Source organism: Scardinius erythrophthalmus (assembly GCF_964197995.2).
Source record: "Scardinius erythrophthalmus genome assembly, chromosome: 1".
Lineage (NCBI taxonomy): Eukaryota > Metazoa > Chordata > Actinopteri > Cypriniformes > Leuciscidae > Scardinius > Scardinius erythrophthalmus.
Genome location: NC_138221.1, coordinates 60645959 through 60666953, shown reverse-complemented (window position 1 = coordinate 60666953; position 20995 = coordinate 60645959). Strand labels below are relative to the sequence as shown.

General features: G+C 38.6%; 1 protein-coding gene across 1 annotated transcript; it reads right to left on the bottom strand.

Annotated features, from left to right (window-relative positions):
- Positions 1-1056: 1056 nt before the first annotated feature.
- Positions 1057-11440, bottom strand: cacng1b (calcium channel, voltage-dependent, gamma subunit 1b; the record flags this gene model as incomplete). The annotated part of the gene is made up of 4 exons (XM_081362940.1): positions 1057-1289; positions 2468-2605; positions 5321-5395; positions 11200-11440. The coding sequence occupies 4 exons, from the start codon at positions 11438-11440 to the stop codon at positions 1057-1059; spliced, it is 687 nt and encodes a 228-aa protein (XP_081219066.1).
- Between the last annotated feature and the right edge of the window lie 9555 nt (positions 11441-20995).

Genomic DNA, 20995 nt, shown 5'->3' with positions numbered 1-20995 from the left:
GAATAGCAAAATAAGCTCACTGAGTATGCATGTAGTAAGCCTATATTAATTTATGTATGAACATTTTGTGCATTTAAGTCCATCTATTATTTTTACAATACAATCCTTGATAACATAAAGCAGATACATACACATTTGATATCCTCTTCATCTTGTAAAATGGACCAAACATACAATCAAATGAGATTTAAAATATATCTCCCTCTTAATTATGAATACAATCTATAATACAAAGTAAATCATGTTTTGAAAGGCTATTGGCTATTTTAAAAAAGGATGAACTTCAGCATGTTTCAGTAGTAAAAACATCAACAATTAAAATGTTATTGGGGGTTTAACAGTCTTTCTTGAGGCAGATCACTAAGATTCACTCACTCAGGAGCCGGAAGTTCAAGTGAGACATTGCTAAAGGAATATATCATAGATTAAATGACCTGGGAAGTATTAACCTTTACTAGTAATGTAATTAGATTACTAAAGTGCAAGCTGTATTTACTGAAACTGATCATACATCACTGGATATCATTCCTGATCCCATATGCTTTTACAGTCGTCCATCAGCACATTTAATGTCACCGTTTCAGAAATGACACATTGGAAACTTCTAAAAGTCCCTAAATATACATTCTAAGCTGTCATCTATTGCATATAAGCATGAATGCACATGCAAATATTTTCAGATTACTGAAAACAATAAAACATACAAAATTCATGTTAGATATTTCATGTAGATCTTAAAGGGATAGTTCACCCAAAAATGTCAATTCGGTCATCATTTACTCGCCTTCAAGTCTTGCGAAACACAAAAGGGAAAATTTCGAAGAATTTTTACAAATAAAACAAAATACACTTAAAAAAAAACAAAAAAAAAACATTTTTGGATAACCTATCCCTTGGAATAATTAGACGTCTGTGTCAATGCTTAGTTAACAATATCAATGCATCACTATCATCACCTATAAATGCAATGCGTCAATGCATCTCATTGTCATTCACACTGCTAGTATGACTCCTGTGTCAGTTGCGTTGCGCTCTTACTCTGCGGTGGACACTATACTAGTCTATGGAATCTGGGTCGGCGTCCATGCAGGTCTCCCAGGGGTTTCTGGGCATGTGTGGCATGGAGATGATAAGGAGGCTGAGGCCACTGAGGAAGAGGAGGGTGAAGGCGGCGCAGGCGCAAGCGAAGGACCATGAATAGTAGTACTCGATCCATATGGTCTCGTCGCTGTCAATCATGCGCTTGACCGACTGCCTCATGACCTCCACGGAGATGACGATACACAGGCCTGTGAGGGTGAGGAAGGTCACACGGGTTAAATGGAGAATAAAGAGGGTGGTTTTGTGGTGGGTGTCTGGGTTTTTTTGAACTATTGATTCACCAGCATTAAATTACACCACCCTGCAAGTCCTTTAATGTGTATAATTGCTCTCAACTGCGTTTGACCTGCGAGACACTTGACCAGTTGGTGGACTGTTAAACTGCTACTGCATAAATGTATAAAATTTACTCTTGTGAAAAAAAAAGAAAGAAGTGTGCTTAGTTTCTATTGAATGTGGACGTGTAGTGTAAGTTTATTTTCAGAAAAACTGTACTTGAATGTAATATATTAATGAAAGAAGTGCTTTTAGAGACTGTAACACACTTGAGTAGACATTTAAAAAGTGCACTTTGTAATAATGTCAGTTAAACGTTTTACTTTAAAGGACAATTTAAAAAGGTTTTTAATAATCTTTTGTTGTACACTTATTTTGATGCGTTGACTAACATACTAAAGCACATGTTAAGTATAATTTGAACTATAGTATGTTATTCAATGTTAAACTTAAAATTTATACATTTTAAAAAATACTAAATTGCAACTTCGGTACAAATGTGTAATTACAAATATATTAAAAAACATGACATCCAAGTTTCAGTAGAAATGACATTAAAGTATATTTTTGTTTACCATAAATGTTTGTCAGTCCATTCAGCAGTAGCTTAACCATATTTCAAAGACAACAGAAGTAATTGTGAAATTACGTAAAGATGAACTTAAGTCCTACTTAAGTTTGTCAAAAAAACAGTCTAAAGTTCAGCGAACTGCATTTAATTTACATTTAAATTATAATACATTAGTGTCCAAAAACATTCTCAGTTCTTTTAAACTGTGTAAATTCTGTAATAAGTACTATTAATTAAAATTAATAAGTTTTATTAATTAAAATTAAAATAAGTACTCTTCTTTTTCACAAGGGCATCAACAACAACAACAAAAAGTCCCATGCTTATAACTTGGGTTTCTTGTACATATGCCATGGTAGTAGGCTACATAGCATAGCATTGTTTGAGCTATGATACGTGAATATTATACGTTAGAGAATTATAGTATTACCATAACCGAACCATGTTACTAGAAAAGTCAGGCAAACCATTAAAAAAAAAAATCAAGAAAGTATAAACTCAGCTTAATATTGTGCTTACCTGCAAAAGCGAAGAACATGCCAGCTGGTCTCAGTAGGTAGTCTCTGCCCTTCCCAAAAGCCCCCAGGAGGCAAAGACTGCCCAGGGTCATGAAGGCCAAACTGAAGATGGCGATAGCAGCAGCTGAGATGTTGTACTCTGACAGAAGAAAATCACGCAGTGAGTCTGAGTGTGGATCAAAGCTAGACCAAGCTGCCTTATGGGATCTAATGGAGTTATTACTATTAAACTCTTCTTTTTAGAGCATATCTTCAGCTATGCATTCAGGTGTGACGGAGAATCCTGTCTCTTTCAGAACACTCGATTCTGCAGACTTCTCACAAGATTTGCCCTATCCCAGAATGCAACAGTTTCATTCGAACTAAGCTTAGGCCATGGTCTCGCATATTGCCTCCTAAAATCCTGTAAATACAGCCTTCAAAAGTTGCCCTGCTTTTGTATATTGACATTGATTTATCTGCTGCCATTGACGTCCCAGCTCAGTATAAACGCCAGTGAAGAGTCTGTTATTGATTTAAACCTAATGTACAAATATGTAATATCACGCTATAATAATCTGCTAGCATGCTAACTGTAAAAGAAAGACTTTAAGTCGACCAATTGTAGCTTTGGGTGTATTGTGTTGTGTGATAGGAAGCCTAATTAAAAATAAAATGTACTTATTTCATGGTTAAGACTCAGCAATGTTGTTGGATTTCTAATAAGTCCCAGAACAGAACTCAAAACAAGTTATTTTAACGAGAAGTTTCTACACAAGCTAACTGTTACTCATTGTTTTTTGGTAGGTTTGTCAAGTTTACTTATTTTCCTGTTTCAATCTATGTTATTAATATCAATGTTTTAAATGCAGTTCCTTCACCAAAATAACTCGTATTCACCTCTGTAGACACCTTGTTTTCACAATCAAATCATTGAAGGATGACTTCATCTACCTTGCTAATTCAGATTATCTGGCTAATCAGTCTGACCTTTAGACTAATGTTGTGTTTAACATCATTAATTAGTAATACAGACAGATCAATAGTGTGAATGACTATTGACATTTTAAGATGTGGCTCGGGAACTGCTTGACGATGAAGCATTCGTGCTTTGCTTCACGTCTCTTCGCATTTAAGGCTTTATTCCTCTTTAACTCAATGACCGAGCTAGAGCGTGAAATGGCCAAGATGCACTTTGCTCAAGCAGGCGGAAAATGTAATGCCACTGGCCATATTTGGTTGCCAGATTGCACTGCTTGTGATCGGTGGACATTACCTCAGAGTGGCAAAGTTCTAGTGTTAAGATAAACAAGACTATATAGCATATATTTAAAAATAATAATAACAAATATACTAGATAATTATATCTTGGGAGTTACTTGCTTATGCTTCAAATGTTTTTTTCTTGTTTTTGTTTTTTTCTTGGATTATGTGAACGTTAAGGGAACATTCCATTTTGAAGCATGCAAACGTTACTTTTGAATGTTCTCTGAACATTCTCAAACAAGTAGCAATATTTAAAAAGCGTTTAGTTAGACGAATGTTTAACTAAACCGTTTCAGGAAAAAAAAAAATCCATGAACGATGCATAAATAATGATTTTGTGGTATTGTTTTGAGAACATTATTAAAGTCCCCATGAAATCAAAAGGTTTTTTTTGGCTTTTAGTATGAATATATTAGACTTACTGTTAGCCTTGCTGTTAGGCCTATCTATAAAGCTAGTCTGCTCCAAAACAATGACAAAATTCACATTTAGAAAATATAAGCATTCAAATCTTAGTCTCTCACTTCCGCCAATATTGATCAATGATTTTGATGACATCACTCTGCACTTCAGCTTCTCATCAGATTTTCTGTCCAATCAAATGCTCTCTAGAATCTTAAGCCCCGCCCCCTACACTATAAATAGACGCTGAAGCTGTGGCTGAAATTGATCACTTGGTTCTCTCACTTACTATTTTCTACATGGTGAATGGCACATAGTGCACTATATAGGGGATTGGGAATGATTCAGACAGTGTAAATATGCTTTCCATCGGGGCGAATGAAGTATGTTTTCACGTTAGTGTCCGCAGCGTGATCACAGTCTGCTCCAAAGACACGATATCACAGAGCGGATCATATGACCGAGTCGGCGCAGTCCAGAAAACATATCGAACCTATTTTAATTCTGCACAAAATTCTATACTTTAAAGCGATATTAGGAGGAAACTGCGGCTTTACCCAGTTCAACAGCTCTGGCCGAGCTGTGATATAAATGAAACGCTATTGGCTATTTTAAAAAAGGGGAGGAGCTGCTCAATATGTCCCACCCTGTCTTCCTGTTTCAGTGGAAATTATGTCAACACATTGAATAATGCTGCGCGTTTCAAGGCACTTCAGTGGGTCTTTAAAGTTAACTTAATGTTAATGGAAGAAGGCTTGCTCAAAAAATGAAAGAACAAAATGTTAGACAAAGTTCAGAGAACATTCCCTGTTAGCAGGGTTCCTATGCATTGCTAAGTTGTAGTTTTTAACATGTTGTAGTAATTTTTCTAGAGTGTTGCTACTATCTTAAATCAAAATTGCTTGTCCCCAAATATCTTTAATATTCTGCTTTCTAGATATGGTTTGTGTCACTCCTTCAATGCAAGTTCACAAGTTTTGTTTGACATTGATCGGGCAGAAGTAAAAAGATGACTTATACCTCTACTCAACAAGCTGTAAGATTTGAAGTGTCTTTCTTGTCTGTTTTGTAAACGGTGCAGTACACAGCAAATTTTATTTGAGTTCATTCAAATTCCTAGTTTACTTCTTATCCACTCATCTCTGCTTGGTTTTAAGTGGAAGCCTTTGCAATATCCTCACGTGATTTCAAAGGAGGAGAACCTTACCTTTCTGAGTCTTTACTTCAAAAACTTCAGCCTCTTCCCCTGATGTGAAGTGTTTGAAGTACGAGCAGTTCTTGACTGCAAAACAAGATGAAAACAGTTATTGTAGCTGAGGGTTGCAGGTGCTGCCGTAGCCTGTCGTTACGATGCAGCCAAACTACCAATGAGTCTGCTTGACATTTTCTCCAGAGAGACCATAGCCGGGTGCGTGAAAACAAGCCAGGCATTCGTGTGTGTCCATCGAATGGATCAGGAATTCTGAATTATGTGCAGAGGGCATGTGATTACGTGGCGCAAGCTTTCTTGCTGGTATTCATGACAGGATCCTGTAATAAGATGCACATGATGTATTTATATATGCGTTTTTTTGGGCAAGAGGGTAAAATTAGCTGATGAAATGTTTGTTTCCTGGCATTATTTCACCCTCCCTAACTTGATATTACACTTTTTGTTGCACAATTCCCTAATATTCGCCCCCAGAAATTAGTTTCTCGCCCATGTGTTCATCAGGTTGCAAGTCCACGAAATCACAAAATGAGTCCTTTGGTCTCGTACATCCCTGGGCAAAGGGAAAGTCACGTAAAATAAGAGTTAATTCGATAGGAACCTCTTCTTTAGATTAAAATCATAAAGCAACCTCAGCGTCCCCTGTGCCGGGAGAAAGACATGAGATTGGGAACTGACAGAGGAGCTGTTTGTTACGCTGGACCAAAAATCTCCACCACAAGTGGGGGGTGGGGGGTGGCCTATGTATAGGTTACCTAGCAACAGGCTGGTCTTAGCTTTATTAGTAAAGGCAGACTGACTGAGGCGAGAGAATGGGATGCATCGCGCTGTGCTGCTTTAGACTGTGATTTACTCAGCTTATTTGACTATTCCCATCACAGGCCCTTAGCGCAAGCTGTTGTGGATGAGTTCATCTCTCAATGGGCCTCTGAGAGCCTTTGGCCATAATGTTTGTTGCCATGTGTAGGCTAATACACGTGTTGGGTCGTGGTCAGTTTTCTGGGCAAAAATAACCATGCATTAGCATTAGGGTTGGGCATCGTTTTGATTTGAACGATTCTGATTCCGATTCCGATTCTTCCTTTCGATTTTGGTTCTTTACGATTCTCAATTCCGATTCTTTGAGGGGTAGAGTCAAAACATGTCACAGAGGAAAATTTTATTTTTAAAATGAAAAATATTTAAATTTTATTTTATTTGGATTCAATAATGAGTTTTAGTTTTGGGAGCTGCAGTCCATGTGGGAGAAAATTAGGAATGCCTCTGCACCAGACCAAAAAACAGATTTATAATATTTATAAAATAATTTCAGTAACATTGTTGTTCACCACAATTAGCAATTTAGTCAAGCGCTTTGTTACACTACAATCACTTACCTGAATGTGACGAGGTAACGTTACTAACATTGGTTAGCGCAGGGTTGCCCGAGGAGGACGAGACAGTGGACCTGCGCAGCACATCGAACACGCTACACTCCTAGGCGTAGGTGTTTAGTCATATTTGTAGTGCATCCTGCCGTGCAAGAAATAAGTTTGTCACGTGTTGCACTGTGCTGACCCAGGCTTTTTTAAGGTGAAATAAAGCCACACTTTTGAGCGCCGCCTACCGTGCTCCATGGCTGCAACAGAACAAGCGGGCACGGCAAGCACTTCCGGAAATCCGGCGGCCACTATGGAAACCAAAACTTGCGCGTTTGGAACCGATGATCGGAATCGAAAACAAATTTTCTAAACAATTCCAATGGCATTGTTATTTTTTAAACGGTTCCAAGTTGGAACCCGGTTCTCGATGCCCAACCCTAATTAGCATTTCAATACCCTCATCCCACAAAGTGAGACTGGATTTTAATTGTGTTTCAAGCAATAGAGGGTTTCGTGGAGATTCATTGACATGCCTCTATGTTTTCCAAGCCACTGAATGTCTTTTCATGTCCTCTTCACCTGTCTTGCTTCAGTAGCGTCCTTCATACATTTGACAGAGACATGCAAGGACAGAACAATCATGAATCAGTTCCAGATAAAAGGGCAACTCTTTACAAATCTGTCATTTTTTTCCCACTGGCACCTATCGAATGTAAGACCTGTGCCATGCCCCTTGCTCTGCATGTAGGCAGATCTGTTTTTCAGCATGAATGTACCTAAAGCTCAAAAAGAGCAGAATGAGTCTTTTCAGTTCAGCAGCACCTGCCGAGCAAAATGAGGAGCCGAAAATAGCGATTTGGGGCGTATCATTGACCTCGCAGGTTTGTTAATGGAAGCACTTATTTCAGGGAGGAGGTCGATTGCTGGGTTGCAGTGGCTGTCATTTTAGTTTTTTACATCTTGATTAAAGCTCGCTCCATTTCGTGGCTCATACAAACAGGCTATTAGGCTTGACAAGTTTCCTTTAGAGTGAGGTTTTCGAGCACCGTTAGGTGGCTGTGCTGTTTTTATCCTAGTAAATATGGAGCAGTAGCTCAAGAAAACAGTGGTGTCCTCTTTTGTTAACTTGCTGAGTGACCGTTAGATTCTGGGTCAATGTGAGAGGAGGAGGACACATTTAAAGCAGCAAACCCACTAATGGTGCTTATATATTTGGGTCACACAAGGGGAAGTGACTTCCTCCGGGGCCTCCGTGCCTTTGCAGAAGTTTGGCGGACCAACAGAGGAAAAAACACCACACAAAAGTATTAAATGAATAGTTAATCCAAAAATAAAAACTGTCATTCCCCTTGTGTTGTTCAAAATGACATTCTTTCTTCAGTGGAAACCAAAAGAAGATTCACAGTGGATCTCTACACAGCTCTTTTTCATTCAATGAACTAAGGACCATCAAGCTCCACAAATGACAAAAGTCCAATGGTTTCAAAATGATCGTTCATTTGACTTGTGTGCTGTATTCCAAGTGTTTTGAAGGCATACTATAACTTTTTGTGAGGAAGAAATTTAAGTTTATGTTATTCATTGAAAATCTTATGATGCTTTTGGTAACAAGAAATGAGAGAAGTGTCCTGCCATGGCACGTTTTGATGCAGCCAACATTCTTCAAAATCTTTGTCTTTTGTGTTCCACAGAAGAAAGAAAGTCATACAGGTTTGGAACAACAGAAAAGTGGGTGACAGAATTGACAGAATTTTCATTTTTGGGGGAGAACTATCCCGTTCTATACTATACTATATAATATAAAGAACTATCCTGTTCTTTAACAATTAGATCCCACAACTCTGTATCAGAATTTTGTTTCAAGCCACTTAAAATGGCTATTTTAACATAATTAACTCCACTGGAAAGATCGAGAGTCATTTTATCAGACCTGAGTGTTGAATGAGTGTGAAATGCTAGATTCCCTTGAAGAACTTGATGAGTCTCGCCAACACTCACAGCTCTTCTTTTCCCTCTGTGAGAAGTCTGGGCGTGAAGCCAAGAATCATTGAGCAAGCAGGAATATAACTGCTTAAATGCTATGTTTTTGGCTCATGGCTTCTTCTGTGCAGTTCAAGAGGCTATCCAAATCTAACCACTCCCCAGGCAATGGTGTTTGCAGTACTAGTGTGAACTGGGCCACACCTTGTCTCACGGGACGTCACTTAGAACGGCTGCGCTCTGTAAGGTGTCTGGAGCCTCAAGGTTAGGTGCTTTCTAACCTTTTCCAGCACAAATTCTCCCACTAGGCCAGGAATATCTACAGGTGTCTCCCAAGACTGCAAGCCACCACCTGATTGAACTGCGTATCTCCTAATGGTCTAAAGTGAGAGGTGCGGGGTTTGGTTTGAGCAAAGTCGTGCTTCACATTGGTGAACAGTCCTAGTACTGTGCAGTCCCCGACTGAAAAATCCAGCATTGCTGGTCAGCAGCATAAGGTATGTTTTGCATGCTGGTACCAGCAAGGAATGGTGCTTGCTAGTTTGCTGGTCACCAGCATAGGAAGTGGTAGTGCTGGTGGACCAGCTACTCCAATTCAGCTTTGCTTGATAACAGCATGACTATGCTGATCCACCAGTTAGACCAACACTATACTAGTGTAAACCAGCTTGGACCAGCATGGAATTCATGCTGGTTTATGCTAGATTTTCCAATAGGGAGTGTCATACAGGAAATGTATGTAAATGTAAACCACAGATTTTGTTAATTCTGACTGATGAGCTCTAAAATTATACTTGAGATCTACGATGGAATAATGGCTAGTTCTTTATATGTTATTGATAGTCTTGCATGGGCAGATTTTTGACTATCGCCATAAAGTCTAGTACACACTGCAGCTTATTCCAATCAAGGACCACCCACTCTTGGCTCATCACTGTTTTTACATGAAGTTTAGTGGTGGCTACATTTGAAATATCCCTGAGAGTAAAGCGCAATACATAGGTGTACTTAAGGATATCTTATTTACTTGCTACTAAGTCTTGACCTTTCAAAGATCTCAGCTTAAATCAACTAGGTAAGCGAGCAAATCTTTGACTTCTCCTTCCTCAGACGTTCTCACTGTAGCACCTGGTAATAATTCTGTAAAAATGTCATTCCCATAAATTGCGTAAAGACAGACAATCAGATTGGAGCTTGCTGATTTAAGAAAGCTCTTGCCGTTTTTGTGTGAAATACACATCAGATTAATGGCCATCCGGTCCATAAATGGTCCAATGACATTTGAGGCTGATGCTACATGCTGGATGACGAGATATAGTCCACTGTAATTGTGAGTTGTCAACACGTCTAAGATAAGTAACTATGATGGATAAACCATGGATACCATGGATATTGGTTTAAACCAATTGATACTGCAGGCCGATGTCCTTCTGCCATCAACATCCATAGCTGATGTGAAATCTTGGGGCTTTGCTTAAGGGTGAGATTATCCCCAGACATTCACAAGAGCACATGGTGGGAGTGATCTCTCCGTTTATCCCCACAGGTCTTCCTGAAGTGTGACAAATAGAGGATGCTGGTCTTACTGCCCCCTGCATCAAATAGGAGACAACCTGGATCCGATTACCTATTCATTCCACTTGTTTCTATTGTTTCAGAGCTCTCTCTTCCATCCATCCACTCAATACTATGATCATCCATCCACAAAACTATCAATTGTTGTGATATTTGATCTATACCCTGCCATCTGTATTTCTCAAGACTTAAATGTTGACATAAGTATGTTTGCAGAGCACAGTTGACGGTTAATTGTCAGGAACAGAAGGTTTCAAGGCATTTATTCAATGTTCTGTCAATGAATGCACACAGACTTCATCAGTCTTTACTGTCATATGAGTGAATTGCCTTTACTTTTTCATACTCTTTTCTTCTTCTCCTCAATCTATTTGACCTCATGAGCTTGGGCGCAGGAATGAAATGAGGCTGATCCGTCCCTAGAGTAGCGTAAAGAACAGTCGGGTTATTTCCCGTCTCCCACAGGTAGATACAGATACAGCTCATCTGCCTTCCATTAATCCAAAGCCACATATCGGCTCATAAATCATCTGAACCTATCTATTATAGTCTTAAACAACCTAATGACATCATAAACAGCCAATCAGCACCTGTTCAATTCATTAGCAGTCTGGTCACTGACCTCACTCAGAAATTCAAAACAGTGCTATTAAAATATTATACCCTTAATTTTAAGACCAGACTCCCACCCATATTGTGGATTAATGTTTAACAACAGAGCTCTTTGAGTATAAAAAAAAACTTTTCACCTTGAACTTTCTTGCACTGTTGTGTGTAAGATGATAGTAGGCTTGGCTTCTTCTGCTCCTCAATTTCCATTTACAAAACTTAAGATGAATGAGGTGCTCTTCCAAAAACTTCATGAGTAAGACAGATCCATGCCTTTGGGCTAGACATCAATTGGACATGTGCTAATGGCGTTCATGAGAAATAACTTACAGTAGATGTGAACTTCCTTACCTCCTGGCAGGCTGATAGGGCCACAGCCTTTGCCCTCAGGGTCTTCCTCCACAATGAAGATACTCTTTTTACACAGTCTCCAGAGTCCAAAGTGGGCCGCTTCGCAGGTGGTGTTGAGCTGCTCCACCCTGGGACTCAGAACCGCCCAATGGTCCGTCACCACTGCCGCCAGCATGGACGAGATGCCCACCAGGATAACCAGGAAGGTGATCTTCACCTTGGTCTTCTGGTCTTCTAGCATGGTGAACGTTGAAGATAAGTGAGCTTTAAGTTTGTGCCGTAGTATAAAAGTGCCTCTGCCCTTGAATTGATGCTTTGGTTTAGTTGACTTCTAAGGGAAACGTAAAAGTCACACGGCAACACGCTATCTCTTCACTCCAGCTCGCTGTCCACAAATCTCTGCTTCTGCTTGGAAAAAGAAAAAGAGGCCAGATAATAGTGCCCTAGTTCTCTCTCTCTCTCTCTCTCTCTCTCTCTCTCTCTCTCTCTCTCTCTCTCTCTCTCTCTCTCTCTCTCTCTCTCTCTCTCTCTCTCTCTCCCCCCCTTCCTGTAAGACAGTCATTGAGTTTGGTGGGCTGTGCTTTTAGACCTGCCTTCATGATATAAGCAGAGAAAAAGTTTATTAGCCAATATTGTAAAAACCTGCAGCTCATGTGATCACTTGCATAATAATTAATGGAACTGTCTAGAAGAACCAGATGATGGACACTATGTGTCTATTTTTGAGCTTCCCCATCTGTCTGAAATGATTTAATAATATCATATGCAGTATGTGATTTTGTGATGGACTGGACATTCATCCAGGGTATTTCCCTTCCTTTGGCCCAAGACGCTGGTATAGGCTCCAGCAACCCCATAGTTCACACGCTGTTTGGAAAATGAATGGATGGATGGAATTTTGTGATTTTTTTAATTTATTTAATTTATTTAATTTGATTTGAATTATATTCAGTATGTATTTAACCCTCTGGTGATCACTTTTTTGTTGTTGTTGTTGTTGTTTCAACGAAATTATTTTACTATTTAGATCGATAATGTTTTTTATTTCATATTTTGTATTTGTAGGGAATTTTATGGTACTATATCATATTTATGCAGTAGTCATAATCCATCTAGGCCTATTCACTTTTTGAGCATAGATCTGAAAATGAAATTTCCAACTTAAATTGATGACAAATCCTGAATGCTTTGGAGCAGACTTAAGTCTGATCTCTTTTTAAAGAAGACACTTGGTAGATTAGTGCTGAAGTGAAAAAAGGTAAAAAAAATAAAATAAAATAAAAAAAGCTTAAAGGTTTTTCATGAAATGTTCATGAAAAATGCACAAAAATACTGTTTTAAATTTTTATATGAAATATATATTTTCCCAAGACATTTTTACTCAAACTGCAAGAAAATCAAAGCCATAAATCTAAACAAGTTGTGTTTCTTGAAGATTGATAAATCAAAAAGTTTGCTTTCAGTCAGATTTTGTTTGGCCGCAGTACCAAACGTCTCCACTGGATGAAATTAATTTCCCATTCATTTCCAATGCCGTCATTTTTGACTGCGAGGAGCACAAGTGTGACTATATTATTTTCTCAGGACCATTTCACCTTTTCGAATCATATCCATGATTTTTTTTTCTGCAAATGCCAAAACCTTTAAGTTTTGTACCATTCCAGTGAAGTTGGATGATGAAAATCTAAAAAACCAAAACAGATTTGTATACCTGTGGATTTCAGTTGAAGATAAAATAGGATTGTTGTTGTCATTTCACTGTTGTTGAAGCTCACAGACGATTAATCTATTGTAGTAAACATTTTGAGATGACGAAGACAGACTCAAATAAATTGTTATGGTGCAATGCATTGGCCAAGACATTTAACATTTTACATGTCTTGAATTTCATTTCCATCTAGCATGATTGGATGTTGATGACTTGTGTTCATTTGTCTTGTGCCTTGCTTTTCCAAAGCAGTTTTAATTATTTCCTGTGCTACTGATCGCTAGATCCAAGAGGCTCATGGGAAATTTCCTTTTAGTAGATGATCTACTTTCCCCCATCAGTGAGTGTGAGAGGCTGTAACTATACCTGGATATCAAAATGGATTTCAGTTTTAGGTGGAGACTAAGACTCTAGTCTCTTATTGTTAAAGCATTTATTTAAAAAAAATGCATTAGAATTTTACTATTATGTTGGTTTCTTACATAATATAAAGAGCTATTGGTGTCACTTGCAATGTCAAGCATCACTAGCTTTGTTTTCATCCACCTATTTTTATGCACATTTTGGGATAACGCAAAAAAAAAAAAAATCTGGCAATATACGCATAAATTCTAAAAATGCACATTAAAAACGTACGTGCTCAATTGAGGCAGATAAAATTGTTTACCCAAAAACAAGATATAGCCTACACATAAACTACAATGGCAACACATTTACTGAATAAAGTCCTCGATGCACAACAATAAACTCAGAGGATCAGAGGTTACATTAGCGGTGTTGCTACTATATATTACTGTATATTCCAAATGTGGTTTGATATTAGAATAATCAACAGAAAGTAAATTCTTCTGTTTATGATTATACATGAGGGTCCTTTATACCCCAGTTCTGAAAGATTAACTGTAAGGAATAATGGTAATACCAAGGTACTTTAAACCATAGTATGTTTCAGTTAGTTGCAGATCATCAGATATCAGTGTAGATAAACATGCTAGAAGTTTCCCCGTGATAACTGTTAGTGTCTTCACACAGCTGCCCATTTGTTGAATCTTTTTCTTTGCCACTCACTGTAGAAGATGTGAACATCTGTAGTGTCCCTCTCATTTGAGTTACACTTATGTGCTGATAATGTAGCATAACATAAACCGACATCTTAGTCTGAGCTTTTTATAAAACACTGTGGCCCACTTATCAAGATTCTGGCCCATTTTTCAAGTCTTTCGGCGCCCAAAACACATTTGGCACACATCAAAATTGGACTGCTTGAGGTGGAAAAAGAGCAGCCATCCTGAGGTGAGGCGTTACTGTTCGGGAACTGCACCCTGATCCTGATGTGTAAATAATAATTGAGATGGAGATGTATTTTTCATCCACAGGCTCTGCGATGGGGATTTAGGTGCCGGGCAGAGGTTGTTTCCAAACACACACGCCGCTCCTGCTTCAGTCTTTCAGGAATTTTTAAAAGAGAAGAACCACTTATTTCATAAAAACAGTGAGCATTTACATCTACATCTGGGCAGCTTTTTTATCCCAGCTTTTATTCAGTGTTATTGTTCTGATGAAATTCTGTCCCTTTATTGTTATTTTCCATGTTAAAGGTCATGATTGCATGACTATGGAAACCCATTTCTGCCACATAAGAAAGAAATCATGCTCTGGTAAATCATAATTATGACATACTAAGTCATAATTAAGAGATTAAGTCGAAATGGTCACTTTAAAAGTCAATTATGAGATTAAAAAGTAGAAATTATGACATACTAAATCGAAATGATGACGTAAAAAGTCAAAATTATTACTTATTCATGCAAAGTTGAAATTACGACTTTATTACTTAAAATTTATTACTTAGTCAAAATTGATAAAAAGTCTAAATTATGAAATCTAAATTTATACAAACTTGAAATGGCATACTAAATCGAGATTATGAGTTAAAAGTCATAATTATGAGATAATGTCAAAATTAATGTCATAATTTCAACTTTTTATCTCATAAATGATGTTTTGTCATAATTTCGAAATTTATCTCATAATTATGACTTTAATGTAAATTTTGACTTAATTTCATAATTTATCATAATTTCGATTTTTTTATCTTATAATTGACATTTTAAGTTATAATTTCGATTATGTCATAATTCTGACATTTAACTAGGCTAATCATTTTGACTTGTCATAATTATGAAAATTATGACATTAAAAGTTGAAATTCAAAATTTATGTTTTTATTTATTGATTGATTTTATGTCATAGTTTTGATGTTTCTCATAATTTCGGCATTTTTACATAATTTTGGTTTAGTATGTCATAATTTCGCCTTTTATAAGTCATAATTTTGACTTCTTGTAATCTTATAATTATGATTTAGTTTGTCAAATTTGACTCTTTATCTCATAATTCTGACATCCTATGTCATAATTTCGACATTACCAGAGCATGATTTTATTTTCTTATGTGGTGGAAATTGGCTTCCATAGTATGACTGTATGCTGGTTTTGAATAGATAATTTACAGTGATTCTCAAAATAACTCCATTATCAAGTTTCAATTCAGACCACTTATCAATAGACTTATATTTTCTCTCGAGTTATCACTGTATTGATGCTGTTTTTACCTTTTCATTCACCTCCACTTATGATGTCTGAATTATACAGTGGACCACCACATGTATGTCAGTTGTTTCCCAGTCTAAAGTGTTAAGCAGTGAAAATGGGTTATGTACTCCTCCTAATTAGAAAGTCATTTCTGTCCTACCTGTGAGCGACAAATGGAATGGGCTGTGTTAAAAATGGCTTGCTAAATACTGAGCAGATGTCACACAAATGATGTGTTTTGCCGTGCTTTATCTCTGCAGGTGACATTTAAAAATAGAGACGCAGGTGTATTGAAAAGTGATGTTGTGATTCGCATCTTTTGAACAATTGTTTTTGATGATTTAGTCAAACCATTGTACTTGACTCAGAAGCCTTTGTTTAGGAGTAAAACTGAGATTTGAAACCAAAATGAAGTCAAAATGAACCCTATTAACTGTCTTAACATTCCTGGTATTCCTGGTGAAAGTCTAATATGTGTCTATTATTTAAAAGGAAAAACCCCTGAAGTTTGCGCACAGAAAGCTGCCGTTCAGACAGCATGCGATCGTGAGTTCAGCTCTCTTTCAAGGATTATTGCGCTTGAATGGTCAAAAATATGTCAAAATGCACGTCCTGGCAAGTATCCACTCAAACACAGTCGGGTATGTTTTAAGTTAACGTAAACAGTTAGGCTAATAAATAAATCGGGTGTGTCCCAAATTGGATCTGTGCGTCAGGTCTTAAAGTTACGGCAGACGAAAACCAAAAGTCAAAAAGCGGATTTATGCTTACATTTGTTTGAACTGAGCAAGTTTACAATTTACTCACATTCAAACACACTTTATATCCTGTGTGAAACAAAAGATATTTAGCAGAATGTTCAAGCTGCCCTTTTCAATATAAAGTAAACAGTGGTTTCTAATGCTAAATCCAAGATCTATTTTAGGCCGGATGAAAGCTAAATGTTTGCATTGTTCCTTTTCAACTCAATGGCGTTTTGTTTGTGAAAAAGAGTACTCTTTAGCATACTTTTAACGAGGGTTCTTATTACAGAAATATTACACTTTAAAAGAATATACTTGTGCAAATTCAATGTAATGTTATTTGCAATTAAATTCAAACATTTATAGTTATATAGTATAGTTTAGCAATTTATATTAAATGCAACTAGTTGAACTCAAAAGTGCTTTTATGACCCACTATTATCATTATGCATAATTTCATAATTACTTCTGTTGTCTTGGAAATACGGTTAAAGTTAATGCTAAATGTACTGACACGCAAATATGGTAAACTAAAATATACTTAAATGTAATTTCTATTGAAATTTGTATGTCATGTATTTAAATATAGTAATTAAACATGAACTATACAGTTAAAATTATAATCAAGTGCTTTAGTATCAAAATAAGTGTACTTCACAAAATATTTATTAAAAGCATAATGATTTAAAATGTACTTTAGTGTAAAACTTTTAATTTGACATTATTACAAAGTGCACTTTTTAAAAGTCTACTTAAGTGTGTTAAGAAACATAGTCATGAAAGAGTCTCTCTATAAGTGCACTTAAGTGGCCTTTATTACTTTAAAAAAATATATAATTTTAAGTTTCAAAGTACACTACAAGTGCACATCCAAAACAATTAAGCACACTTCTTTTTCCACAAGGGAAGCACACGATTTAAAATCTGCTCACTGGCAGAAGAAAGATGCTTTTAGTTTTCGCATCTACCAGCAGCTGCTAAAAGGGCCAGGCTAGCCTGCCAAACCTTGACCTCTCTGCTAAATCAACACCTTTTCTTTTTTTGTGAATACAGGATCAACGCTGTTTTATAAAACAGATAGTTCCAGTCCTTGATTCTGATTGGTTGAGCCGAGTTCGAAGCCGTTGTAAATCACTCAACAAACACACACCTGTGACCGCATTACATTAGTATTACAGCGCAACTGCGGTTTGTGATTCTTTGTTGCTGCATGTGTTGCTTAGAAACCTCTGTGGAACTACATTGCTTGGCGGAGGAATAAATGTGTTATAACGTTAGATTTTTTGTTGCTGGTGTTTATTTTATGAATAAAATAAATATTAAAATTAATATTTTATGGATTAACAGTTTTATAAAAGCAATAAGCCCCTCGAAGCCATGTTTTACAGTGGATTTAGAACAGCTAAGGGGCGTTGTTTGGCACGACGCGGAGCTTACTGCTTAATTGTGGTAGAGTTTTATCACACAGAGCCTGATGTTTGAGGGTCACAAGCAACAGCTTAACTGCAGAAGAGAAACATCTCGCCCAGTCTGTCACAATCAACGTCAACACAGCAGCATCTTAACCTCAGCGTGACACCGTCGCACAGCACAGCTGGAAACCGGTCTACAATCGTTGATACTTTACTGAACATGTCTCAAGTACATGACAGTCACAACGCGGAATCAATCTCATCTTGTCGCGAGCGTATCATTAGCCTCCTTTGAATTCAAATTAAATGGCTAACAATTCGATTCTTTTAAATGCTTTAGCTTCTTAATGGAAAGACAATGGTGATTGGTTTCAGATTATATGCACCGATGCTGAAGGAGGAGCTGGATAAACTGTATGCTTTTCCTAATGACAGGCAATATTATTCAAGCTAAATTAGATTACCCAAGCCCTCAGGGCCATCTCCATAAAGGTCACTGAAAATAGAACGGTCGCATACCAAATCGGTTTGTACCGCTCAGCTTTAATCTGTGCCACAGACACGACGGGCAGTAATGCGACAGAATATGGCTGATCAGGGACGTAACGTTCAGATGGACTCGTTTCTTAATACTGAGCAAACGAATGAAGAACATTAGAGGGGATGGAGACAAACACTCATTGGCAAGGTCACAAATGGGCTTGCTAAAAATTGTATCATTAGAGAATACGAATTTCATGTTGAAGAATAGTTTTCCTTGTTGCAATGTTAGTGTCACGGGGTGTTTGCAGGCAGACAGATGAATAAAGTTCTCAACAAAGTTTAATAGCAAGTATACTCAAAAACAGGCGTTAGCAAACACTAACTAAACATGATCCTGACCAGACTTAGGGTAGCCTACGTTTACGCGACAGCGATATGGTTAAAATGGAGAAGTTTTTCCTTTTTCGTGTACAGACGACACCATTGTCAAAACGATCCGCATTCACACGGATCTGCGAAAACGACTATAAACGCTGTATTCTGCTGCCAGGCCATTAGATGGCGCTGAAACACTATAGACTGAACATGTAATACGCATGTGCATGATGTCATCGTTTTCACAGATTCACTTTTTTATTGTTTACACGGAGACCATTATCAAAAACTTGCACTCTTTCAAGCAGGGGGGCAGGGTTTCATATTATTTTGAAGTTTCCCCGGGCGCCGCCATTGATTAGCGGACCATCACCTGCTGTTAGCAATCCATTGACTCCCATTCATTTTGGCGTCACTTTGACAGCGAATAACTTTACATCTGAGGCGTTTAAAGACTCCATTTGTCCTTTATTTATTTCTAAAGAAACACGACAATGTATAAAAGGCTCCATTACCTTGTATCTTATGTTATGGCCCCGTAGAAGCAGTTTTTGTAAAAATAGGCTAACGATTGTGTCATAACCACGTGACTCTCTGTCGCACAGTAGAGAGATTACCGTATGGACAGGAGGAGAAGCTCGCACGCAATCGGGGGGACGTGGAGACAAAATGACAAAGTAATTAATCAGAATACTTAGCAAAAGTTTCTCCTGCTCCTAGCTCATGGACACCTCCTACTCACACTCTCCGTCTCTGCAAGTTTCGGAAGGGAATGATTCAGATTTCTCTTGGCACAGCTACTAGAAGACAGACGGGTTGCTCACGTCACATCTACGTCGTCAAGCTCAGTTTGAGTCTGCGCAGTACGCTCGAGCCCCAGGAAGTGAGTGCTTCTAATTGACTTCACTTTTCTCCGTTGAATCCAATGGGTTCGCTGTGTCCATTTCTTTTACTGTCTATGCTTTCAAGCACCCAAAACGCCGTTGTCGTGTAAATAAACATAACAATTTTTTTACGTTTTTTTGTTGAAAACAGGCTCTGGAACAGACACCACCGGCTCAGAAACAGACACCACCGGCTCAGGCACAGGCTGTACGGCCATCTTGTCCAGGGACACCGGCTCAGCAGGCATGACGTGAACAGTTTCTGGCTGGGCAGACACGACGAGAACCGTCTCTGACTGGGCAGACGTGACGTGAACCGTCTCTGACTGGGCAGACGTGACGTGAACCGTCTCTGACTGGGCAGACGTGACGTGAACCGTCTCTGACTGGGCAGACGTGACGTGAACCGTCTCTGACTGGGCAGACGTGACGTGAACCGTCTCTGACTGGGCAGACGTGACGTGAACCGTCTCTGACTGGGCAGACGTGACGTGAACCGTCTCTGACTGGGCAGACGTGACGTGAACCGTCTCTGACTGGGCAGACGTGACGTGAACCGTCTCTGACTGGGCAGACGTGACGTGAACCGTCTCTGACTGGGCAGACGTGACGTGAACCGTCTCTGACTGGACAGACGCGACATGAACAGTCTCTGACTGAGCAGGCGTGACGTGAACAGTCTCTGGCTGGGCAGACGTGATATGAACCTTCCCGGGTACCTCCAGGATCTTAAACAGCGTCGAAAAATAATCCAACAACGTTTCAGCAGGCGTTCTGTCAGGGGACACAGACTCAGTGGCAGCCATCTTACCCGGTGACACAGACTCGGCAGACGTGACGTGAACAGTCTCTGACTGGGCAAACGCGATGTGAATGGTCTCTGGCTGGATGTGAACAGTTGCAGAGGAAGCCTTTCTTCTCCTCCTGCGTTTTGGAGTCCCCAAACTCTGGACCACCGGCACTGAGGTCACTGGGACCATCGGCGCTGGAACCACCGGCGTTGGAACCATCGGCACTGGAACCACGGGAACAGGCGAAGAAAGACGTTTGGGGCTGAACCTCGCCGGTCCATGGTCAGAGAATGACCAAACTGGAGAATGCTGTCGGTGCTCACCTCTAGTATCTCCTCCCCTACGTCCTCCACGAGTTCCCCTAAATTTGACCAGCCGGGTTCCTCTAAAAGTCTCTCTGTCCCATGTGGTAGGAGAAAGCCCGCGAGAATCCATACTGCTGAGTCCTCAAATGGCTGTTACGTTCTGTCACGTTTAAATCAAGAAACATAAACGAGGACTCAAATGCAGATGAAACAAAGGTAAGATTTTAATTAACAAACCAAACAAAAGTACAAAGAATAAACAAAACTCCCACGTGGGGGAAAACACTAGAACAAATACTAAACAGGTTTAAACACTAGGAACAAAACACAAGAACATAAGACAACGTAACAGCACAAGACTACAGACACAAGGAGACTAAATAGGGGAACAAACAAAGGAGGGTAACGAACACAACAGGTGGGACAAATTAACCAATAACTAGATAACAAGATGGGAGGGGCTAGACAATGGACACGAGCACATGGCTCAAAACAACAAAA